This window comes from Alternaria novae-zelandiae, assembly GCF_023758075.1.
Source record: "Alternaria novae-zelandiae strain BMP 2774 chromosome Unknown scaffold_1, whole genome shotgun sequence".
In the NCBI taxonomy this organism is placed as follows: domain Eukaryota; kingdom Fungi; phylum Ascomycota; class Dothideomycetes; order Pleosporales; family Pleosporaceae; genus Alternaria; species Alternaria novae-zelandiae.
In genome coordinates this window covers 2,337,250-2,362,306 of record NW_026056961.1, presented here as the reverse complement: position 1 = coordinate 2,362,306, position 25,057 = coordinate 2,337,250, and the positions used below count along the sequence as shown (strand labels likewise).

Genomic DNA, 25,057 nt, shown 5'->3' with positions numbered 1-25,057 from the left:
GCGGTGATGCCTACGGGAGTCGCTATCGTTCTTACGACGAACGCGGTGCGATACGCGCATGGAGATTGGCACTGTTCAAGAAGACTGGAGCGGTAGTCTGACGTACCTAGGTACTTGTGCGCGCGACGGCCGTGGTCGCGCAACGCCCTGCTGCTTGACCACACGCCGGAAGGGGGCATCAACAACAGTATTGGTGTGATGACACGAAATCCCCGTCCTTACAATCGCATCGGCCGGTAGCTCGGCGCGCCGAGCCCCAAGATCATTTCACCCACCCAATCGCGAGCAGGCTGTCCTGCACCTCATACTTATCCATATGTATATATACCGTTGCTTGCAACACCAACTCGATGAAATTAAAATACGTCCTTATAATCGTTGGTGTTGGTGTGGTGCAAAGCTTCGGGTATTAAGATTCTCCACTCAGCCTCGCCTAGCGTATAGCCGTCCAATCATCATACAGAGAACCCGACCGCTCCAATCACGGCGCAGATGGCCCGAGCACGAACTCCGCCTTGCGCATTGGCCGCCCCTGGAGTCCCGTACGGCTGCACTTCGCACTGAGACCCAAGCGCACATTTAGTCGGCTGTTTCTCCTATCATCATGGCACAACACGGAAGTAACCCAGGACAACATAGCTAAGGACATAGCTAAGGTGACTCCGGTGGTAAGCTAGTTTCACGAACATAGAGAGCGTCAAGCAAGATAACGTGTTCAGCTGTCCGGCATTTCTCTGTCGTCTGTACGAGATTGATAGCGGAGACACCCGCGGACCCGAGTAGCAGGGACAGCATCTATGATTCGCAAAAGATGCGCGACAAAAACGGTCCCTGTCTACGCACAGGCATACTAGCTTACCCGCACCTGCCTTAGCACAGCCCCTTCACTCTGGGCTAATGCTTGTATCACTAGGCATGTGCAAACTAGCTCTACGGCAGTTTGACTATGAACAATCCATACCCCTCAGGCTCGACTTCAACACCTTTCGTATACCTCAACAAAGCGGGTGTCTTCCATCCGAGCCTTCGCTGAATGCCTTCTTGAATCTTTCTTCACTCGTTCCTGATCGCAACCATGGATTTGCTGTTCCGCCAAATTTGGGCGCTCATGCGCAAAACTCTCTTGCTTGTCTGCTTGAGAAGACCAATCACCACTTTCATCCGTGCACTCGCTATTCCGCTTGTTGTCATTCTTATTATCGCTTTCAGCAAGACGTGGTTTGCTTCCGGGGGGCATTGGGGTGTGTCTTCGGCTCGCCAGGTTAGTGGCCTCCAACGCTTTGAGGGGCCAACACAGAATCGAACCAATACTAACACTCGAATAGCTACCCTCCCTTGAGGAAGGACTACGAGCTAGTTCTGGCCACGACATTGTAGGCTTCGTCGACAACGGTATGAAAGGAGGAGAGGTCTCAGCTGTCATTGATACACTCTCACGACGGATCAGCGCTGCTGGGAAAACGCCAGAGCTATACGACGATACCAGAAGCCTTGCTGTAGTTTGCCGAACCGACAACGAAGGCAACTCACCATGCTACAGCGCCATTGTATTCTTCTCCAGTCCAACCGAGGGAGCCAACGAGTCGTCAGCCGGATACTGGAACTACACAATCCAAGGGTTGACCACGCCGTATGGTCCCATCGACATTACGAGCACCAGCAACGCCATCGAGGTAGCCACATCCCCTTTGCAGCGCGCTCTCGAGCTCGAGATTATCGCACGGTCCCAACCAGACAATACATCGCAGATTCCTCCCGAGCTAGATATCATCGCATTCACTCGTCAGGATCAGGGAGCACTGGAAGCCGATCGAACCGCATCGTACCTAAACCTTGTGACGTGGGCCTTTCCACCCATCTTCACTCTTACACTCATTGGTGTGGTCGATCATCTGACTTCATTTGTTGCTCGCGAGCGCGAAATTGGTACGTGGCAGCATTTATTCCCAGAACACGGACTGACGTTAGCCAGGAATGTCTAGTTTGATTGACACCATGATAATGGGAGGGTCCAAGTTCCGGGGCATAGCCGTTCGACAAATCGCGGCTTACGCATCGTTTGCGCTGGTCTACTTTCCCGGCTGGCTGGCAGTGGCCATCGTCATCTCCGCCGCCATCTTGCCCGTCACTTCTAACTATCTACCCGTGGGATTCGTTCTACTTTACGGGCTCGCAGTGACTGGATTCTCTCTCTTCGGGGCCTCTTTCTTCAAGAAAGCCCAGTTGAGTGGCCCCATCATGGTGGTCGTCACACTAGTCGCCGCCATCCTTCCAGCAGTGCTTTTCAACCAGACGAGTACTGTTTGCGCCATACTGAGCGTCTTGTTCCCTTCAGCAAACTTGACGTACTTTATTACTGGCATGGCAACATTCGAAGCAGCCGGCAAACCGGTCAGCATGATGCATCGGGCCGATGAGGCGAGCGAGTCCGAACATTGGCGTTTTCCGCTGTACATCCACTGGCTCATATTGGTCTTACACGTATTCGTGTTTCCGATCCTAGGTTTACTAGTAGAGCATCTCCTCTTCTCAACAGCATCTCCACACAGACGTTTCGATCGGCCAGCAAGCGCAGGCGATCCGACCGTCAGGGTCTCTGACTTCTGCAAAACATACAAGCCTGGCTTCTTTGCTCGAGTGTTTCGACGCCGTAAGAATGTTGATGCGGTCAAAGGTGTCGATTTCAACGCATATCCCGGACAAATCTTTTGCTTGCTTGGACCTAATGGAAGTGGCAAGTCAACAACGTTGAACTGCATCACGGGTGAACAGAGGGTTACGTCTGGAAACATCATCATCGACCCAACAGGCAGACTCGGGTACGCTCCACAGAACAATGTCATCTGGCCTGAATTGACGGTCCAAGAGCACATCCGCATCTTCAGCGATCTGAAATGCCTATCAGCAGCGAACCACGAGGTCGTCAACGATCTCGCTAAAGGTGTCGATCTTCTCAAGAAGCTTTCAGCTAGAGCTAAGACACTCTCTGGTGGCCAGAAGCGGAAGCTCCAGATGGCGATGATGTTCGCGGGTGGAAGTGCAGTCTGCTGTGTGGATGAAGTCTCCACAGGCCTAGATCCAATTTCCCGGCGAAGAATCTGGGAGATCTTACTCACTGAGCGGCGAAATCGCACCATCATCATGACGACTCACTTCCTCGACGAGGTCGATTACCTTGCTGATGATATTGCCATCATGTATCAAGGTACTCTTCGTGCTGCAGGCACTTCGGCGTCCTTGAAACATGGCTTTGGTGATGGCTATACTGTCAAACTGCCTTACAAGACAGACGTCGATATCAGCATCTCGGGGCAACTCCGAACGGAACAATCGCGGCACATGACGACGTACCATGTCGCGACAGCCGCTCATGCTGCAGAGGTTGCGGCCGAGCTCGACAATCACAACCTCGGTGGCTACCAGCTTTCCGGACCGACCATGGAGGAACTATTTATCAAAATCACCGGTGATTCAATCCAACCTTTGGAGGAGAAGACCGAACAAGACGATTCTGTGAAAGCGAAGACTGAAAACATCATTGTTGATGCAACCGAATTGGACTATGAACTGTCCGAAGGGCAGCCCGTTTCTCTTCTCAAGCAGTGGTGGATTCTGGTGCTCAAGAGAGTCAAGGTTCTCAAACGTCGATGGCTACCTTACTTTGTCGCCGTTGCTTTCGCTCTTGTTGGTGCAGGTGTTGCGCCTCTACTGATCAAGAAGTTCGATGCTCCGCTGGGATGCCCAGTGCAAGCAGACCTTGTTGACGATAACGCATATCGGAACGACATTGGTGTTTTCTATACAGAGAGTAATGCCTATTATTCTGGCACGGACGAACTTCGAAAGTCGTACGTTGCTGGGCCTTCCGATCGACTCAACTCAACAAGGACTAGTTTGATGGCAGACGTCTACTCTACCAACCACACTTTGAGTTACTCTGACACCTATCAATCCGGGTACACGAATTCTTCACAGCTTGAGAACCAGCTATTGATCGTCGATACGTACGAAGAATTCGCGCGAGCAGTTCAGAACGACTGGAAAGAACTAGTTGCCCATCCCAGATACATCTCTGATGGTGGTTTTCCCACCACAGAACTCAGAGGCGGAATCTGGATGGGTGATAGCTCAACCAACCCCACTATCATGGGCGACATCAGCGGAGGCGCCGCCATGCAACAGATGCTGAACTTCTACAACGTCATGGCTGGTGGCGTTGGCATCTCGAGCTCTTACAACGAATTCGCCAGTACTGTCATTCCGAGCCTCATGGCTCCCGATGCTACGATGTTCATCATTTATTATGGACTGATCATGGCCTGGTACGTTTTAACCAGTCGCGCAAGTCGCGCAAGTCGCACAAGTCGCACAACAAAGCTGACATGCACAATAGCTATCCAGTGTTTTTCGTCTTATACCCGACGGATGAGCGCCTGTCAAACGTCCGCTCGATGCAATACTCCAACGGGATCCGTCCAATGCCACTTTGGCTTTCCCATCTGGCTTTCGACGGTACCTTCGTCGTCATAATCAGTGCCGTTGCTACAGGTCTTCTTTCCATGTCGACGCCCGTCTGGCATGGACTCGGCCTGGTCTTCGTCATCTTCCTTCTGTATGGCATTGCGTGCGCGCTACTCAGCTATGTCTTCTCCATGTTTACAAAGAAGCCAGTTACGGCTTGGTTCTTGATGGCCTTGATGCAGGTCATTGTCTATTTTGCCTACTTCGCTGGCGTGATGGAGATCCAGGCCACCACACCATACGCAAACCTGGAATCCACGATGAACGCCCTGTACTTTGGTCTCGCCATCATATCGCCAGTAGTGAGCTTGGAAAGGACGCTATTTATCGGTCTTCAGCAGCTTGGGTTGAAGTGCAACGGCCACAGCGACGGCTCCCTCTATCTGTACGGCGGGCCCGTCTTGTTCTTGGTTGTGCAAATTGCTCTCTTGTTTGCGCTTCTCATTTGGTGGGATAGTGGCTTCGCTCTGCCTTCATTGCGCCGCGAAAGTCTGGTCAGCGATACAGAGGCGACAGACATGTACACGGCTGATCTTCTTACCGAACGTAGACGATTGGCATCACCTGACATTGACCTCCGGGTTGAGTCTGTGACTAGGTCTTTTGGCAAGAACCTCGCAGTCGACGATGTCACGTTTGGTGTCAAGACATCGGAGATTTTTGCTTTACTTGGACCCAACGGTGCTGGCAAATCGACCATCATCTCGATGATTCGTGGCGACATCAAACCCTCAACACCAGGATCTATAATCGACATCGCCGGCAACCCAATCCTGACTAGTCCCCTTGCAGCACGCTCCAGTCTTGGTGTGTGCCCACAGTTTGACTCTGCCGACGTCCTCACTGTCCGCGAGACGCTGCGCTTCTTTGCCAAAATAAGAGGAGTCAGGGACGTGGAACATAACGTGTCGACCGTGATTGCAGCCTGCGGTCTCAGTGACTGGACTGATCAATTGGCACAGAAGCTTTCTGGCGGTACGAAGCGCAAACTTTCTCTGGCTGTCGCACTAGTCGGAAACCCCCGTGTCCTGGTCCTCGACGAACCTTCTTCGGCGCTCGACGCGAATGCAAAGCGCGTCATGTGGCGCTGCCTGCAAACCATTGCAAAGCGACGCGCCGTTGTACTCACGACGCACTCGATGGAGGAGGCCGACGCCCTGGCCGACCGCATTGGCATTGTCTCGTCGCGCATGCTCGCTCTTGGCGACCGCGAAGACCTGAAGCAGCGTGCGGGCAGCGAATATCACATTCATCTCGTGTCGCGCTCAGCACCTTGCACCACAACGCAGGAACTGCAGAAGATGAAGGAATGGATTGCTGTGACCTTTCCCTTGGCGAACGTTAGTCGCGAGACGCAGGGCGGTCAGGTCAGGTTTGAGATTCCGGCTGACGGTAATGAGTTTGCGGGCTTGATTAGGACATTGGAGGGCGCGAAGGACGAGCTGAATGTGGAGTTTTACAGCGTGGGCAAGGCAACTCTGGACGAGGTGTTTGAGAAGATTGTCAAGCGGTACGGGGATGTAGCAGAGACTTAGTTGTATAGCTAGAACAATGACAGGAGCAGATCGGCATTAAACTTCCTATATGCGCAGTGTCCACGACCACCGCGACACTTTCAACCACCTCGTCAGCACCAAAAACCCTGTAGCTAACAACATCCCTCCACCGCCCACAAACCAAACGCCCCAAAATTCCCTCCGGACATCCTCAACCGCTCTACCTGAAACACCAGCAGGTGCATCTCTCTTCGCTGCCCCCGCAACCGGACTCCCAACCAACCCCCCAAACGCCGCAATCGAATAGGCCATTCCCATCCGCGCCCCCAGCTCCCCCACGTCGCTCGTCAACGCCGCAATAATGGGCGCAGGAAGACTGACCATCCCACCGGAAATGAAACCATACACGACCGAAATAGCGATAAGACTAGGTTTTTCTACGGCGAGTGGGAAGATGAAGATGACCAAGGATGAGAGAAGACAACAAGGCAGCATGATGTTCACGCCACCGAAGCGGTCGGCGAGGTAGTTAGGCGCTAGACGACCAAGAAGGGAGGAAGCGTTCATGATGCTGAGAAGGGAGAAGGCAGATTCGGTATCGAGAGAGAGCTTGAGCGCATAGTCTTGGATGTAGAAGAAGGGGATATATGCGGTGGCCATCATGAGTGTGAATGCTGGGTGTCGTTAGCTCTTTCCGCTCTCGAAAGGACTTTGCAAGCATGAGTGGATTCATGAGGGAAAAGAAGGTAACTAACCAAGGACAAATGCAGTGTAGCTTCTATCCTTGAGCATTCGAATGTTTAATATTGACCCTTTCCTTGGCGCTCGAGGTCTCAGCCGCATAACCGCGAAGCACACAGCCATGCATCCGAGGATCAGGAATGCGAGGGCACGCACAGCCCAAGGAAAACCTATTGTGACAAAGAGGCGGCGCATCATGAGTGGATAGAGTATACCAGCTGAGCCGGGATTTACCAAGTTAGAATATGTCGTTGAAGCAGGATTAGCGACAGCGGCTTACCAAGACTACTTCCTGTCGCCGCAATACCCGTTGCAATCATCTTTTTCCTTTTCCAGTACAACGGGATAACCGCAACACTCGTCAAGCCAAGCAAGCCACTACCTAGACCTACACAGACGCCTTGCGCCAGGAAGATCTGCCAATACTTTGAGCACTGTGCTGTCGCAAAGAGGCCTCCTACTTCGAAAAGCGTCCCGAGTGCGATGAGAAGTCGAAGGTGTCCGCGATCGAGCATTATCCCAGCGGGTATGCCAACCACCATGGTGAGAAAGAGCTGAATAGATCCTATCCAGGATATCGCTGAAGCGCTGTGTGTTGGGAGTAGGAAGTTGACGTAGTATGTTTGGAATACTCCGTAGGAGTTTGTTAAGCCCCTGGCGGTGTTTGAGGTCAGTTGTTGTAGAAAGGAGGGTTAGGATATGGTCGAGACTTACCAGGTGTTCCAGAAGAGAATCCAGCTTCCGAATACCTGCAGCCAGGCTACTACGCCGCCATCCATACGGGTTTCATGATTGCACTCTTGCTGGGGATGGACGTTTTCGTTGTTCGCCGACGTGTTGCATAATCTAGTACCCAGATCTTGGGTATGTGTATTAGGGTACCTTTCGGCATCCTGACGTATTTCGTTGTCCTTATTGATGGTCGACATGTGAGGGCAGCAAAAGTCTGCAGAATCACAGCTCCGCTTGAGAATCTATTGAAGCACACGCAGAGAAGAAGCTTGATATGAAGCCGCGTCAAAAGCGTGTCGTACCTTTTGACGACTCATACCGTCGGGCAAAGGTTGACTACTTGTGCTAGAAACCAGATCACAAACGGAAGGCGAGTGCGTGTCACGGCCACGCCGTATGGCTTGGAATTGACGCCACCACGCCACCTGAACAGCGTAGTATGTTTGGAGTTAATGGTCGAATTAAATGCCGCATTCATAGACCGTATCTTGCACTGTTTTGCGAAGATTAGAAGATGTCATACAGAACCAAGTGGGGGTCGGGGTTACATCAGGACCGGGTATTTCTGCTGTCATCCTGCATTTTGGATGAGACGATAGAATAGGTAGGTAACTTTCCATGCGCTCCGATGTCACACCCCACGCGGCGCCTTAGTATACCTATTCCTTCCCACGGAGTTGATTTTCGTTGCGCCTCAAAGGCCTTTGTGTAACGTTTCAGTGGGAAAGGCAGCCAAGGTAGTGAGGGAGAAGGATAGGTAGAGCGGAAAAAGCAGCAGCTCGAGTAGCCCGAGTTGAAGCCAAAACCAACAAAAGAGCGCCTCATATCACCCAGAATAGGGAGCGCAAAGCTCCATCAGGCCTCCGTCACGTACTAAGCACTAGAATTGTGGTGGTCGCTCTACGGCCTGACTTTTGCAGTAGTAAGTTTGGTGTTGCTGGGTGGTTACACGACTCCGGCCATTACGCGCACAGGCACGGTACGATTCGCTGGCCTGATATCACGCAGCGGAAGAGATTGTTTCTGGAAATTGACGCATGAACGGCAAACGCCTGAACAAATTTCCTAAAATGGAGTCGGGGCCGCTCTTTTGCTAAGCATTGTCCTACATGGCCATCCGGATGCAGCAAATGCTGTACGCGATGTTGAACGTAAGCCCTCTTGATGCAGGTCGTACAATCATAGGCATCCATGGGGTTGGTCTCCTTGCTGATGGTATCTAGACTTACACCGCGGTCAGGCGTCTACCGTGTGGAGTTTTCCTGGCTTTGGTTTGTGAGTTCTGATTCAGGCGTCCGTGAGATGAGTGACAAGTCAGAATTACGTGCTGAGGTCAAAGCAATACAACCCAACGAGTATATAATGTATCTAAACTGGAGCGTAGTTCAGGAGTCGACTTAACGTCTTCATTGTTCCGTCTCGGGTACCTCTCTCCAGCCGATATGAGATCGATTGCAACTTGGTCTCGTCCTATAGGACACAACCAGTTCTTAGTGCGGGGTGTCAAACCCAGAGTGCTTTTGCATGCTCGTTCGTTTGCATCGGGTGCGTTGACCTCTCCCTATTTTGTCTGGGATTTCATTGAAGTTGGTGCTAAACCATGAGTAGCAGCTGTAGCGGTGGCCGAGCCCGAGACGGCTACAACGGAGGCGCCCCAGCGTTTTCCGTATGAAGCTTTCTTCAAATTCAATATTGATCAGAAGCATCGAGATGGCTCATATCGCCAATTCCGCAACATCAACCGTCTGGCCCAAGAGTTTCCCTTTGCACACTCCGACGTTGAAGAGCAGCGTGTGGACGTTTGGTGCACGAACGACTATGTAAGTAACCAGCCCCACAACATGAGAGTACCCATTGACGAGAACGACGGAAAGCTTGGGATGGGTGGTCATCCCAGTGTCTTACGTGCAATGCGCACCGTGCTTGACAAATACGGCGCGTGTTCCGGCGGTTCACGAAACATTTCCGGGCACAACCAATGGGCTAAAGCTTTAGAGACGTCGCTCGCAAAGTTGCATCGAAAAGAAGCAGCGCTATCCTTCACATCCGGATACGTTGCAAATGAGTCCGCACTGGCAGTATTGGGTGCACATCTCCCCGGCTGTGTCTTCCTTTCCGATGAATCAAATCACTCATCCTTGATCGAAGGCATCAAGATGTCTAGAGCTGCCAAGCTAGTCTGGCGACACAACGATGTTAGAGACCTGGAGAGGAAGCTTGCTTCCATTCCTTTGGAAACGCCGAAGGTTGTCGTGTTCGAGTCCGTATATTCCATGTGTGGTAAGCAAATCAATCGCCCTGTAGCCATCGTCCACATCATCAACATTCTAATTCCGATCAGGTACCGTTGCTCCGATACGTGAGATTGTTGATTTGTCCGAGAAATACGGAGCCATTACTTTCCTGGATGAAGTCCACGCAGTCGGCCTCTACGGGCCGCATGGGGCGGGCGTGGCCGAACATCTCGATCACGATATCCACCAAGGAGTTGGTCGAGATGGACAGAGCACGCTTATGGATCGAATTACCCTGGTCAGCGGAGCGCTTGGCAAAGCGTTCGGCACCATGGGTGGTTACGTCGCCGGGTCCGCATCTCTCGTCGACATGATTCGCTCGCAAGCCCGGAGCTTCATATTCACAACAGCACAACCACCAGCCGTTATGGCAGGGGCGAGAGCTGCGGTTGAACATCTCTACTCGCATGACGACTCACGCAAGCAGCTTCAGCGCAACGCTCGTAGTCTCAAGATGGCGCTAAGCGAGCACGGTCTCCCGGTCCTGCCGAATCAATCCCATATAGTGCCTCTGTTGGTTGGAGACTCGGTAGTCTGTAAGAAGGTTGCAGATATTCTGTTTGACGAGTACAACATATACGTACAGCCGATCAACGCCCCAAGCGTACCCAGAGGACAGGAAAGGTTGAGAATAGCACCAACGCCAGCCCATACGTCCAAGCAGCAGGATCACCTAGTGAGTGCATTGGTGGAGATCTGGGACAGATTGAAGCTGCCGAGCCTGAAAGACTGGCAGCAAGAAGGGGTATCACCGCTCTCGGAGGTGTTGAGGGAGGATGAAATGGATCAGATATGGACACCAACTCAGCTTGGTTTAGAAACATGGAAAAAGCGTAGCCCGGAGCGCTCGCAGCTGTGTGCGGTTGAAGGGGAAGACACGAGGCTTGGGTGGCACTGATTATGGCGAGGAGGTCTGTGTTCTTTTGAGCAGTAGCTATCCTAATAGCGTAAATGACATCAGCACTCCCGCCTTGTCTGGTGGAATTTCAGTCAGCACAGGGAAGCTAGTTGATTTCGCATTCTATCGTTAATGCGCAAACCGATTGAAGTGTTCTGTCCCCTGCCAATTTGGCGCGCGCGACCTCGATGTTCGTTCCGCACCACCGTCTGCCAACCCCGCATCGTGGGAGCCGCAACAATAGCTTTATACTGGCATTGAACGCTCGTTCCTACACATACGACCATAGGATCATGAAAATTAGGCTTCCCGTCCGCTCAGCCATATACAAGCATGATACCGGCGGATTAGTAGTTAGGTGGGTGACCACTAGCGAATCCCCGCTGTTGTATGTTTTGTTTCTTTTTGCTCCTGGTCTAGAATGGCGACTTCTATTTTTGATTTCTTTTTGCCGAGGCCGAGGACATGTGGCAATCCCTCGTGCTGCACAGCAACCCGCGGGCATTGCACTTATTTTTGCCGGCCCACCTATACTGTCGACTTATATGTGACCTGAAAAAACATCAGTTCGGCTGTTTCTACCCCGAGGTTTAATTCCGGAGAGGTCTACACCTTCCCGGAAACTTGTAGATCTACGCCACCTCCGCAGTGCCTTTACCCGTACCCATCACTTACAAGACTCGCCAAGCACGAACCAACCTCGTTCAGGACAATCCACATGACGTTCTTTATACACCTGCTTGCGTGCAGGCTAGCACACGGATGTACTACCGAAAGCGACATGGCGAGCCGGATATTGGATTGGCCACAGCCCGTTGCGGTCAAGACGTAGGCAGGTACTTGGGCGAAACGTACTGTACAAGTACAAAATGTTCGCCCTTTGGAGTGTTAAGTAAGGTCAACCCTGCTATCTGGGTGCGGCATCTTTCACTCTTTGCTCCATCTCATGATGTTGAAGGCTTTCATTGGGCTTGCTGCCCTTATCGGTTATGCCACGGCCCAAAGCGACTCTGTCAAAGTCAAGTGGCTCGAAGATACACCAGAATACCTCGCCGGTGTGACATTCGGCCTACCGTGGCCTCGTGGGCAGCACGTTGCGAACAAAACAACCTTCGCCATCTCCGGAGATGCGGAACTGCAGTCGTGGGTGACGGCCTATTGGCCGGACGGCTCTTTGAAGTGGACCGGGCATGCTCTAGGAGCTAGCGAAGCGCCGGCCAGCGAATACACAATCACGGCTTCTGGTGCAGGCAATGCTTCTGCTTCGTTATACAAGCGTCAAGCCAATGGCATCCAAGTCACCGACTCTGACAACACCATCGTGGTCAATACCGGCAAAGTCTCAGCAACCTTTTCCAAGTCGGGCAACATTCTGGTTTCCACCATTGAAGCCGGCGGAAAGACGGTCGGAAGCAACGGCCACCTCGTCCTACGCTCTCAAAACGGTACTCCCGATGACGACGAAGATGGCAAGCCAACCGGCATCGACTACTTCAGCTTCACCAGCAAGATCTCGAACGTCACTGTATCGGAGGAGAACAGCGTTCGATCATTAGTCACAGTCAACGGCATCCATACTATCGATGGAGATGGCGTTCATGACGACTGGATACCCTTCACCGTTCGGTTTTACCTTTATGCCAACTCCGAAGTAATTCGGGTCATTCACACCATCATCTATGATGGAGATATGCATAAAGACTTCATGTCGGGTATCGGCATCCGCTTCGATGTTCCCCTAGCTGAAGAGGAGTTCTACGATCGTCATGTACGGATCGCGGGTGTCGATGGCGGAATGCTGCATGAAGCCGTCAAGGGCATTACCGGTCTACGTCGAGACCCGGGTGTCGACATTCGATCCGGTCAGTTCAACGGCACGGTCTTGCCACCGAACTCTACATGGGATCAGAGGGTGACCACTCGTCTACAGTGGATCCCAACGTGGAGCGACTATCGCCTAACACAACTTTCCCCGGACGGTTTCAATCTCAAGAAGCGCACGAAGGCTGGCCAAAGCTGGGTCAAGATCCCTGGAGGCACACGCTCAGGTGGCCTAGCATATCTCGGCGGCGCTACGGTTGGCGGCCTTGCCGTGGGCCTTCGAGACTTCTGGAAGAAGTATCCTACCAGTTTGGATATTTCTAATGCCGCAACGGATACTGGATCAATCACCATGTGGCTGTACAGCCCTCAGGCAGGGCCCATGGATATTCGTCCATACCACGACGGACTTGGACAAGACACCTACAAACAGCAACTAGACGCTCTGGATATCACATACGAAGACTGGGAAGGAGGCTACGACACTCCCTACGGCCTTGGCCGCACAAACGAGCTTTACATCTACGCGTTTGACAAGACTCCATCCGCCGAACACCTTGCAACGCTTACCAACTTTACCAACAACCCACCCGTTCTCATTCCTGAGCCAGAGTACATGCGCGACACCAAAGCGATTGGGTCTTACTGGGACGTCCCTGGTGCTGTGGACTCTGCGCAAGCACAAACTATCGAGAACAACATGGACTTCCTCATCAAGTACTACGAAGACCAAATTGAGCAGCGCCGTTGGTACGGATTCTGGGATCATGGAGACATCATGCATACCTATGATAATGATCGTCACCAGTGGAGATATGACGTCGGTGGCTATGCTTGGGATAATTCGGAGCTGTCGCCTGATCTCTTCTTCTGGGACTTTTTCCTCCGCACCGGTCGTGCGGATGCTTACAAAATTGCTCACGATCAAGTGCGCCACGGAGGCGAGGTTGACTCGTATCATCTGGGCAACTTTACTGGGCTCGGGACGAGACATGGCGTCCAACACTGGAGTGACAGCGCCAAACAGGCTAGAATCTCAACTCCTGTCTATCGCAAGACGTTTTACTACATCTCCGGCGGCGATGAGCGGACAGGCGACCTAGTAAGTGAGGTCATGGATGCTGATAAAGCCTTCCTTCGCGTAGATGCGAGACGCAAGGTGCGAGAACCTGGTATTGTCTACAACCCTGATCCCGAAGCGCTGTTCCTCAACTTTGGCACCGACTGGGCTGGTATTGCCCAAGCGTATCTTATCGAGTGGGAGCGCCGCGGGCCTCGCTGGGAAGAATCTCGCAAAAAGCTCGTCGAGTCCATCATGACATATCCAAAGCTCAAGAACGGATTCGCCACTGGCGAAGCTTTCTACAACAGCCTCACTGGTGCGTGGGCACCGCCGCCGACAGACCCGAACAACACCGGCAACGTCACGGTTTCGCATCTGTCTGGTGTCTTCGGCGTCCTTGAGACTATCGATCAGCTTATGGATCACTTCGGTGCAGAGCAAAAGAATCTCACTCAACCTTTCTTCGATGCTTTCTTGGACTATTGTTACTATTATGGCGCCGGAAAAGCTGAACAGAGGGCTCGTTATGGTAGGGACTTTGGTACTTTAAGTTTGATGCAGGGCCACTCGCGCTTTACTGCATATGTCGCCAATCATCGCAACAACGCGACACTCGTTCCAAGAGTCTGGTCAGAGTTCCTGGGCGATGGTAGTAAGGATGGGCTTGCACCGGGTGCTCCTTGGGCGAGGGTGAGAGTCCATGGGAGTGATGCACTTACTGCTGTCGATGAAGCCACATGGGTCAGCACGAATGCCGCAGCGCTATATGGCGTTGCTGGTATTGAGAACCTGGCTCTCGTAGGCGCACCCGACGTGAGCACCTTTGGAGGTGGTAATGCGACAAAGGGATCTGTATAGTCGTAGTTATTTCTATCAACTAGATGTATCCCTAGCGAATTACAGCCAGATTCCCATTTCTGTGCATATTATCTTCCTAGGCTTACTGCCGGCCGAGTGCACGAGCATTAGTTACGTTTATACAACATGTTCCACTCTGACGGTCCGATAACCCCGCGTGGCACAGTCCGGATAAAGGTCGGCGTCATGGAAAACACCTGAATATACGAGTAACGAGCGACATGGCCCCGGTGACGGGTCAAGGCAATGGGGCAATTGCCTTCACTACGCCACTGAAGTATAAGCTGATGCATTGCAAGCTGCCTCAATACACACCGAAAAAGATACGAGGGGGACACAAATAAAAGGCATTCATCGCCCTGACTTGTTCCGCTGCCTCCGACTTTTAACCGCCACTTCTCATGATGACTATCCTCACGAAACGAAGTGCGTTTTCTCAGCTTTCTGTCGTCGTTGGGAATCTCTCCGTAGCGAGTTTTCTATCTCTAGAAATTGCATTTGTTTGTTTGTACTACGTCGTTTTCGAATATCCGGATGTTCTAACATCTATAGAATGTTGTAACATGGGTACCTAGGTAGTCAGGACTGGATCGCAGATCAGAAGATATACTCGTTGTGGGAAAAGACACCATTGATGGTTAAGATCAAGAATGCAGTAGTTGTTTCGACGTAACTGCACTGTCGATCTAGACACACGTCAAAAGATAGCCTGGAGGCTTTGTTGAATAGAAGCAAGAAAAGATTCTTTGTCTTTCACTCCAAGCGTTGACTACAGTCTACATTTGCTGTACGCTAGTACTATCACAGCGTTTGTCTCACCTCCGCACTGACGCCGTCCCCCGTTTGCAATTTTTCCTGCATCTCACTCTCATATCTGACCTCCCTGCCAGCGCGCAAGCGCTTTCAAGACACGCTGCCACCTACCTACACGGCTCATGGCATTCGCAGCCACGGCAATGATGGCCGCCCGACATTCCTCCTTGACGATCAAAACACTCAGCAAGGTCCCAGACGTGGACATGTACGAAGATGTCATCCAATTAACGACACCACTCCAACTCCAACCACCTGTATCCATCTACATCAAGAGCGACTCACCATATCGGGTCACTCTCATAAAGGGCAACAGTGTCGACGTCGACGCTGGCCCCCAGTCCATCACCAAGATCACGTCCTTCAGGCCGCTCATCATCGCGTCGTCAGCGCCGCTCAAGTCCGCATTCGAAGAGGGATGGAACAGGCTGCCAGCCGAGCTGAAGGTCCTAATTCTTGAGTTTAATGTGAAAGCCGAGAATCGCGTCGGCGCACGCAACAAGGCACTCTACCTCCCAATCGTCCATTGCCGGCTGCTTCCCCACCTGACCATGACACGCGAAATCGCCGCAATAGCGCGAGAGATTTTTTGGACCAAGAACGAGTTCCATCTAGAGCCGTCATATGAGTCTGTCGTTATCGGAAATGGAAGGTTGGACACCCGCCTCTACTTCGCCTATCCCCCACAAGCATCTCACCATCTCATTCGACGGCTCGCTGTGCGCATCCGCCCGATGAGGATTGAATGGCTGAAACTTGCTAAGTTTGCGAACGGTGACTACGGTTTCGCTGCGCTTCGCAACATCGTTGTCGAGTTGGACATGCGGATTGTGCACTTGACCAGTGCGAGAAAATTTGACGACTTTCTCGCTAACACGATCGGCGATGGAATCGATTTTCACTGCGCTGGCAATTTGAAGTTCCTTGCTCCACAGAAAGCCAAGGGCAGGGCACCAGAGGTTTCGTTCGAGGATGTGAAGAAGATGTTCAACGGCAAGATCAGGTTCGCGGTCGAGGAGACTAAGGCGGAAGGTTAAAGAGACTGTCGTTGCGTCTAGTAGGAGCCACAACGGCTGACGGTATCGTGGGAGCAGAGCATGGTTTCGAGTTCAGTGAGAGATTGGTGAATTGTGAAAGGAGGGAATGAAGAAGTCAAAACATTCATAATAGAAGGATGTGAGAGTAGTAATGTTAAGACAGCTTCTGTGACGTAACCCAGCAGGGTAGTCAGGTACTTTCTTGTATATTATGCTTAGGGGAGTTATTCACGTATATGGTGTTGAGATCGTCATCATAACTTGAGCACCCGTCTGCTCATATTGCCCACTCATCCTGGCTGGCCACACATTATCTGTCTTCGAGTATATGGCCCCTTCATTTGATGGAGATTTTGCGCTTGTGCAATAGCCATTCCATGTGGACTTATTTAGTCTTCATGGAGCCCTTGCCAGCCTTCGCGTCCTTGACCTTCTGCTTCTCCTTCTCCGTCTGCGGCAAGTCCATGCTCTTAGTGCCGAACTTTGGAAGGAACTTGCCGACCCGCTCTTGGTAGACCTTGTATTCAGGGTACTTGCCCGCGCTGAGCAGCTCAGTCAACCAAGTGCTAGCCTGGAACAAGATCAGGTATCCGAATGCACCGGCAAACGCCCAGTTGACGTAGGTCTCGGTCTCCAAGCAGCACCACTGGTACAAGCATACCCAGAAGGACTGTTCGGCTGCGAAGTTGGGGTGACGCGACCAGCTGAAAAGACCAGTAGTGTTGAAGCCACGGTCTAGCTGTTCACGAGTGTATTTCTGGTCGGTTGGTACCTTGGCAGTCTTCTGGTATGCATTCCTCGCTTTGTAGAAGTTCCATTGCGCTTGGTCGGCAAAGAACTCGAATACGACGATAGCGAGCATGGAGCGGCCGAATAGGGTATCGTAGGTTGTGATGTCGTTGCCCTTGATGCGGTTGACGAGGAGTAGGATATACGTGGGCGTGGTGATGAGCCAAAGAAGAATCTACCATGATCAGTATCTCGTACACTGATAGTAAATAGTAGGAATATACTTACATTCTGCCCTAGCGAGATGAATGTGACATTGAAAATGAACATGCCGGGTCCGCCGACGTAGTCCTTGACAATTTCCCATCGGTAGTCTTCGCTGCCGACCTGATATCCGCCCTTCCGCCAATAGTTGAAAGTCAAGCGAGCACCCCAAATGATTGAGACAGCCATGATATGGTCCAGCTTCATGGTGGGCAGGCCGTTGAGATGAGCCCATAGTGCGTAATGCACGTTGTAGAGGGCAGGCAATATACTCCAGATCCTGTCAACCTGCGAGTAGTTCCGGTTGATCTCGGAGACGGCAAGCACGATCGGCGTGACGAACATCGTGGCAAATGCCAGCGATGACATGAGCGGGTTGGTGTTGACATAGAGGTCTTTCAGTGCCTGCACATCGGTGATGTGCGCTGCAACCTTGTACGGAAGGTCATAGAATTGTGGCAGGAACGGCTCGACGGTCTTGAAGTAGTCGACGCAGTCGGGCAGCGTCTTGACAAGTGGCAGCGCCATGTCGATGTATGTACGGGGGTCAGGCATCGTTGCGATGAGGGTTGGTGAAGATGGGGATGTTGCGATGCGCCCCTCGCAAGCTGGCGTTAGCGTTTGTTGTGTGAAGCGGACAATGACCTCATGAAGACCTGTTTTCCCTGGCGGCCCCGGCTTAGCGAGCTGCGATGGCGTCCGTGCGGCTGATAAACGCGCTAGTACGCGCCAAGGCTGATCTGACGCGTCTTCACATGACCGTGAGGATCTTTCCCCACCATCATATCCAGACCCACGTTGAGCCTCTTTCGCGGTTTCAACGGCACTCCAGAGGTATGACTCGGGTACTGTGCGTGGCGGAAAAGCCTTCGATCGCAAAAGCAGTCGCAAATCATCTGGGCGGCCAAGCCCGAGCAGTAAGTTCAGCATGTCGCATTGACCTTCAACATGTACCTTGAAAGTTCACACTTGTGTTTGATTGATATTCCGATAGCCGGTGAGGATGACAGATGCGTTCAGCTCATGTCTTAGTATCCGGTGCAAGGATACGGGCGCCTTCATGGCCTGACGTGAAGATCGGACGCAGGCTGACTTCAGATAGGAAAGTGTCCGCGGTATCCAGTGGGTCAAGAATTACAAGTTTGATTTCCGCTTCCAAAACTGGGGGCAATGCTCTGTAACGTTCACATGCGTTGCCGGACATATCGTTGCGCAGGACTTCAACGATCGATTCAAGAAATGGCACTCATGTCAACCCGCAGCACTGTTCGAGGCACCCATAGTGTCGAGCATAGCAGAAGTGGGTGATTTGGTTCAATCTGACGAAGCTGGCTAATCCACATATAGGACAAAAAGGTTGTCGCGAGCAATATCGAAGCGCAAGCCAAGTGGGCGAACATCTTGTTCATCTGGACTGATTGTGATCGCGAAGGCGAGCATATCGGCACTGAGATTCGTGATATTGCGCTGAAGGCGAACCCAAACATGCAGGTTTGGAGAGCGCGATTTAGCAACATCGAGAGAGCGTCTGTGACACTGCAAGATCTTCATGAGCATCAACTAACGTGGCCCAGGCACGTTATACAAGCCTCACAGAACCCGATCCGCCTAGACGAGAAGCAGGCTCAAGCTGTTTCGGCTCGTATTGAGCTAGATCTGCGGCTCGGTGCAGCCTTCACACGCATGCAGACACTGGCGCTACAAAATATGATTCCTCAGCAGGGCGAAGAGCGATTCAAGTTGATCAGCTACGGCTCTTGTCAATTTCCAACGTTAGGATTCGTTGTCGATCGCTATCTGCGAGTGCGAAATTTTGTTCCTGAGCCATTTTGGTACATCAAGCTCGCACACAAGAAAGACGACATTGAAGTCAAGTTTAACTGGCGACGAGGTCATCTTTTCGATCGTATGGCGGTCGTCCTCATCTTCGAGAGATGTCTGCTCTCAAAGACAGCGAAGGTGATCAAGATGGCTAAGAAACCCACAAAGAAGTGGAAACCATTACCTCTGACGACAGTCGAACTACAAAAGAATGGAAGTAGATTTCTTCGCATGACCTCGCAAGACGTCATGAAAGTGGCCGAAGACTTGTATACGAAAGGATGGATCAGTTACCCGCGTACTGAGACTGACCAATTTGATCGTGGTATGGACCTGCGAGCGCTTGTCGGAAGGCAAACACAAGACGGTCGCTGGGGTCCATTCGCACAGAACCTCATGAACGGTGGCTTTCATCAACCTCGCGAGGGCCGCAACAACGACAAAGCACACCCGCCCATCCATCCCGTTAACTACGTCGCTTCCAATCAACTCAACGACAGAGAGCGCACCGTCTATGAATTTGTTGTCCGCCGCTTTCTCGCCTGTTGTTCTGAAGACGCTGTCGGCGAAGCCACAGACATCGAGATCGAGTATGGAGGCGAGATATTTCATGCACATGGCCTTACCGTGATTGCCAGGAACTATCTCGAGGTCTATCCATACGACAAGTGGGAGAGCAGTCAAGTGCTCCCCCAGTACACGGTAGGTGAGACTTTCGAGCCTACAGAAGCGAATATGCTGGACGGACAAACGTCGGCACCTAGCTACCTCACCGAGCCCGAACTCATCGCCCTCATGGATACAAACGGTATTGGCACGGATGCAACCATGGCCGAGCATATCGCTAAGATCAAGGAGCGCGAATACGTCATTGCAAGACTCAAAGCGGGCGGCGCAGCAGCAGCCGCAGATGGCGCAGGTGCAGGTAGAGGCCGCGGCAGAGGCAGAGGAGGGGCACGAGGAGGACGTGGTGGGCGAGGCGGCGCAGCCGTAGGCCAGAACAACGGAGGAGGAACGGGCGGAATACAAGAGTTCATCCCAACGACGCTGGGTATCGCGCTTATCGAAGGATACGACAACGTGGGGTTTGAGACAAGCCTCAGCAAACCATTCCTCCGGAAAGAAGTAAGTGGGATGTTGGGCTTTGATGACCCGGCATGCTCGCTAACACGTTGGGTAGATGGAGGTCCAGATGAAAGCCATCTGCGAAGGCCGCACTACGCGCAACGAAGTGGTGCATCAGAACCTCGAGCAGTACCGGGCCGTTTTCACTCGCACGGTGCAGCAGATCAACGTCCTCAAATCGGTACGTCGATTTTGACTCGAACTTTTGTGTGTGTAGTCGCATCGCTAACGGAATCCCCACCCACTAGGCTATCACGAAGTATGTTGTCAACGCAAATCATGGTTGAGGCATTATCACGTTGTCTGGTCGTAACGCTCACGTCCCTCGGTTGACGGCAAAAAGCTCCGATGGGTTGCGCAAGCTCTCTGTAGAGTTTGGCGATCTTCTGCGACGGGATGTCTTGCAGTGAGGCCTGTCGGGCAAACACGTGTGTCAGACGGTGGTTGCTGGCCGCGAAAGCAGGCCCCCTCACCATGTGCCTGAGCCTCTCATTAGTAGGCGCATGGCGAAATCGGACCTTTGGATGGTGGGATGGACCCCGCAGCGCGATAATGATAGCGCCAATCGCCGGTGTGGGAGCGAGGCATGGAGAGACGGATGGCCAACGTAAGAAGCCGATACACACAGCATGGCGATATGGGGCATCGGCTGCGAACGGAAGCCACGATCGAGATGGCTGAATGCAGCAGCTGCGAACATCGCGACATCGTTCTCGCAGCATTTCGCAGCATTTCAGACAAAAACACGGCTTCACCGCATCGCGAAGACACGATACACTTTGTACTACTCTAGCGTTGCCCTGCTTCTTCTAAGCTTCGAGTCCCTGCTGCTGCGAGGGGCGAGGTTTCATGACGCTTGTGCGAGGTGTGTGGCTGTCAAGGACTCAGTCAGCTGCTTCCGAGCCAATCACAAGGCTGACAGGGGCACGAGTCGTAGCTTCCCGTCAGATGCGCGTGCCTTCCTTGGAACCAGCTGCCTTCGGAACCAAGGAGCCCTTATCATAGCGACCCTGCCTTGCTCGTACGTAGACTCATAACATAGCCCACACCCGAATATTGAACCTCTTCTGATAGCTCGTTTGTACGCTGTTTGCCCGTCTCTGCCTCTACTACCGTTCGCCTCTGCTGCCCCGACACGCTACCTGCATCCTCCCGTTACCGACTCGCTGATCCATCGCCGATCGCTAAACCTCTCGGAACGGTGAAGGCACAAGCTACGTTGCTGCAGCTTGCTATAACAACCCAACGCCAACGCATATCCGCCCCATAACTGCATTTCGCTTGTCGCACAAAGCAGTTCGACCTCTGTCTTCAATTTTACACCCAAACTCCTGCTGCAGCCCGAACACCGTACCGTCGATACCCGACAGTGCAAGCCGAAGCTCCTGGTGCGTTTGCCGCAAGACGAGTTGCATCGCCCTGCAAACTCACCTTCTGAATCCTACGATATCAGAGATCCTGGTTGCTGACTCTTCCGCTCTCCAGACCTCCTTTCCATCCAGCGCGACTCCCGACCAACTCGCGCTTTGACTCACCCGTCAGCCCCTGCCTCCCAACAGTAAACATGGCTGCTTCCGCCCAGAAGCCGATGTCCAACATCGCCATGGCCTTTGGACGCCAGGACAGCGGCCATGCTGCTTCGACCGGCACCCTCCCTACGCCCCCGAGCTCCATCTCCCCGACGCTCCCTGCGCACAAGCGACGCCCCATGCCCGTCGTCGGGCGCCTGCACACACCAGAAGAGGAGTCTATGGAGATAGATCTTCAGGATGCGGTGGAACATGCGGCCGCGCAGGACCAGCCTTCTGCGCTCTCCAAGGAGGCGCTGGCGGGTTTGGATGCGACGCGCCAGATTACGGCGCTGATGCTGGCCAAGCACCACCTGCCAGACATCATCGAAGGCCACGGCGCGATGCCTATCCGCGAGATGATGGCGCATCTGACACATGCTGTGCCTGGCTTCTCTGGGCTACCCCCTGCGAAGGCCCGTAGGCTAGTCGTTGCGGCGCTGGAACATCGCGCCGGTGGCGGTCTGCACGGAGAGGTCAAGTTCGAGAAGGTTGGCTGGGGGCGTTGGAGTGTAGCTGGCTCCGGCTCCCAGGCGGCAGGAATGCCCATCGGTGGTAAGCGCTCTGGAAACGGGCGCGCAACGCCGGCGAGTGTCGATAGCATCGGGGGCAGCCTCCAAATACCCAAGTTGCGACAAGAGCGCGACGTCTACTCGGGCAGCTGGAATGCTGGCTCGTGGTCGCCGCACCGCCAGGGCGAGGACGAAGAGATGGCTGACCAGATGTCGCTGGACGACTCTGAGGGCAGCACCGAATCCGACTCGGCTTCCGACATGGATTTGGAGGAAGAACTTAACGACGACACGGATCAAGAAGACTGGGCGACGATGGGGCCTGAAGCTCTTCGCGAGACCCGCCGCGGTCCGCGCCGAGAACACCGCGATTACAACTATCTAAGCCGAACTCAGACGAGCAACCCGCGCTACCGGAGCATATCCGCCCAGGCCCACTCTCTGCCTCAGCCTCAACCTCACCACGGACGCACTGCGACGCCCACGTACAAACCTTTCCTTACTGTTCCACATGCATCCCACGGTAATCACGTCGTGAACGCGGGCTCTCCTTTGACTTCTTCCGTTTTTAATGCACCAGCTGGTGTAGCCGGCTCTGGCGCTGAGCGCGACGCCATCGAGGCACTCATTGCTATGGGCTCCATGTAGACCCTTTCCCTCTACAGCATCGCGCTGTATAGAGCTGGCGAACGTTGCGAAAACGCACAAAGCCGTACGAGACACGACTGTTACACATCACATACCCCTCACATTCAACATTAGATTATGACTGCGCATTTATTTACACACGCAGCAAGGGCTGGAAATGGTTTTGGGTCTGATTGGATTACGTTGGCATGCCCCCAGGTTCTCGATCTGCATGGTTCTGGTATGCAATTGGGACGATCCGTCAAGTGCTGATGTGGATCATATTTTGGACTTTTTGTTTACTTTCACCGCTTTATTTTTAACAAGAGATAATTGGGCTATGCCGACATCTACCATTTTGCTCAACTCACACCACACTCTTCCACGGTATACGCAGTATCTTTACCCATGGGTCTGGCGCTTGTCTGGCGTTATGGCGTATGGTTGATGATAGATGATACGATGGACGTGGATCACACACAGCTTGTATATAGTCTTTTGTAAAGACAGACACCCTACTCCGCTCATCAACTGGCTGAGATGCTAGTGAGCTTCCATGATGCCGATTATGCGCTTCGGCGGTAATGGTTGACTGCAATACAATCCACGCTCAACACTTCATCTCTCTTGAGGGTTTGAAGGTTGGGTGTGTTCTACCAGATGTCTCATTTCTTTCACATTTTGCGTCACGCCATTTCCCATCCTCGAGCCGGAGACTCAACTTGCTAGGAGAAGGTCGTCGTGATGCCATATTGTACAAGATAAGTAACCGTGATGCTACTACTAATCCGACTCTTCACCTCCTCCAAACAACCCATAGTTGCTTCACACCTGTGGTGCGCTGGCCCATAGAACGTGATAGTCTCCTTGCAAGAGGAAGCTACAGAGTCCTTGCCCAGCCAGTCCACAACTTCAGCATGTACTCTTTTCAACTCTACTCTTCGTCCCTGGAATCCTCTTCAAACGCCACCTTACTTCTCATGAGCGCTTCCACCGTCCGAATGCCATCGGTAAGCGAGGGCATATTGCCGCTCTGCCACAGCCTACCGGTGAATGTAACTTCGCCTTTGCATTTGAACACGATCGGCTCGTCACAGCTGTCATGTATCCACTCAAGAAGCTGTGCGATCGTATCATCGTGCATAAAACACCACCTGGACGCGCGACAGTTAATTACAACGTTGACGTATCGCAAGTTCGAAAGCTCGGGGTTCCCCTTGGAGATCATGGACAGCTCTTTCCAGGCGGTGTGGCAACCCATGTAGACATCTATCACGATCTTCCGGATCAACTCGTTGGCGATTGGAAATCTAGGGCGGCCCGAAGGTCTTGGGATATCGCGCCGTATGCGGAAGGTATTTTGGCAGTAGAATATCTCCTTAGCGAGGCTGGCAATCTCGGGGGACATGCGGAGATGATGGTCGAGAGCTGGCAGTACATTCTTTTCGTACAGGTCGACTGTTTCGGGAAAGGACAAGTTGTAGCTCAGCATTTGAACCTTTAGTTCTGTGGGAAGCTTATTCCAGCCAGTAGCGAAAGACGCGTCTAGAGGCAGCGAGGGTACGAGCCAGGTATCGTGGTGAGGTCGGAAGTATACTGCATGGCTGCAGGCTAATTGTGTGACGCTCCTGGTAAAAGTATCGACTACCTTCAACGCCGAGGGTGCGGTGATCCAAAGCCATGATCCCGCAGGCATCTCAAGCGGTGTACGAATAAATAGAGGCGAATCTTGGGACAGACCGAGTGTAGTTGTACATGAGGCAGACGGGGGTGAGCAATCCGGCGGCTCTGTAGTTCCGAAAGCGTGTGCGCGTGACGGCTTCGACCAGGTATGAGAATAAAGCGCATCCATGGGCTGTGTTTGCGAGTGGGGAAGGGAAGCTAACGGGATAGTTATAGTTTGGCGGAGCATGTTTTGTGTTGCTTGGGCTGTGAGAGATCGAGGTACCTAGGTACTTCAACCGGCTGACAGCGAAGAAGTAGTAGATCAAAAGCTTGGGGTCTTAGGAGTGATCAGGCAGCAGCGTAGAGAGTGAAATGCAACTCGGGCTTCAATTGCACAGCTTGGTACAGCGCCCACACAAGTCTGAACCCCGAAGCCTACAGAATCGCGAAAGACTTTTGCCAAGCCACCATC

At 52.7% G+C, this 25,057-nt stretch overlaps 7 protein-coding genes across 7 annotated transcripts; 6 read left to right on the top strand and 1 right to left on the bottom strand.

Moving 5' to 3' along the window:
* Window positions 1-1,075: 1,075 nt before the first annotated feature.
* Window positions 1,076-6,056, top strand: J4E88_000762 (uncharacterized protein; the record flags this gene model as incomplete). Its single annotated transcript, XM_049394436.1, has 4 exons — window positions 1,076-1,261; window positions 1,326-1,926; window positions 1,973-4,322; window positions 4,394-6,056. 4 exons carry the CDS (start codon window positions 1,076-1,078, stop codon window positions 6,054-6,056), a joined length of 4,800 nt encoding a protein of 1,599 aa, XP_049260265.1.
* A 3,275-nt stretch (window positions 6,057-9,331) lies between these two features.
* J4E88_000761 (uncharacterized protein) lies at window positions 9,332-10,564 on the top strand (the record flags this gene model as incomplete). The annotated part of the gene is made up of 3 exons (XM_049394435.1): window positions 9,332-9,770; window positions 9,832-10,320; window positions 10,371-10,564. 3 exons carry the CDS (start codon window positions 9,332-9,334, stop codon window positions 10,562-10,564), a joined length of 1,122 nt encoding a protein of 373 aa, XP_049260264.1.
* Window positions 10,565-11,631: 1,067 nt separating this feature from the next.
* Window positions 11,632-14,424, top strand: J4E88_000760 (uncharacterized protein; the record flags this gene model as incomplete). The annotated part of the gene is made up of 1 exon (XM_049394434.1): window positions 11,632-14,424. One exon carries the CDS (start codon window positions 11,632-11,634, stop codon window positions 14,422-14,424), a length of 2,793 nt encoding a protein of 930 aa, XP_049260263.1.
* A 959-nt stretch (window positions 14,425-15,383) lies between these two features.
* On the top strand, window positions 15,384-16,274 carry J4E88_000759 (uncharacterized protein; the record flags this gene model as incomplete). Its single annotated transcript, XM_049394433.1, has 1 exon — window positions 15,384-16,274. One exon carries the CDS (start codon window positions 15,384-15,386, stop codon window positions 16,272-16,274), a length of 891 nt encoding a protein of 296 aa, XP_049260262.1.
* A 385-nt stretch (window positions 16,275-16,659) lies between these two features.
* On the bottom strand, window positions 16,660-17,822 carry J4E88_000758 (uncharacterized protein; the record flags this gene model as incomplete). Its single annotated transcript, XM_049394432.1, has 2 exons — window positions 16,660-17,238; window positions 17,292-17,822. The coding sequence occupies 2 exons, from the start codon at window positions 17,820-17,822 to the stop codon at window positions 16,660-16,662; spliced, it is 1,110 nt and encodes a 369-aa protein (XP_049260261.1).
* A 281-nt stretch (window positions 17,823-18,103) lies between these two features.
* Window positions 18,104-20,500, top strand: J4E88_000757 (uncharacterized protein; the record flags this gene model as incomplete). Its single annotated transcript, XM_049394431.1, has 6 exons — window positions 18,104-18,184; window positions 18,370-18,567; window positions 18,615-18,793; window positions 18,842-20,213; window positions 20,269-20,394; window positions 20,462-20,500. The coding sequence occupies 6 exons, from the start codon at window positions 18,104-18,106 to the stop codon at window positions 20,498-20,500; spliced, it is 1,995 nt and encodes a 664-aa protein (XP_049260260.1).
* Window positions 20,501-21,777: 1,277 nt separating this feature from the next.
* On the top strand, window positions 21,778-22,941 carry J4E88_000756 (uncharacterized protein; the record flags this gene model as incomplete). Its single annotated transcript, XM_049394430.1, has 1 exon — window positions 21,778-22,941. One exon carries the CDS (start codon window positions 21,778-21,780, stop codon window positions 22,939-22,941), a length of 1,164 nt encoding a protein of 387 aa, XP_049260259.1.
* Between the last annotated feature and the right edge of the window lie 2,116 nt (window positions 22,942-25,057).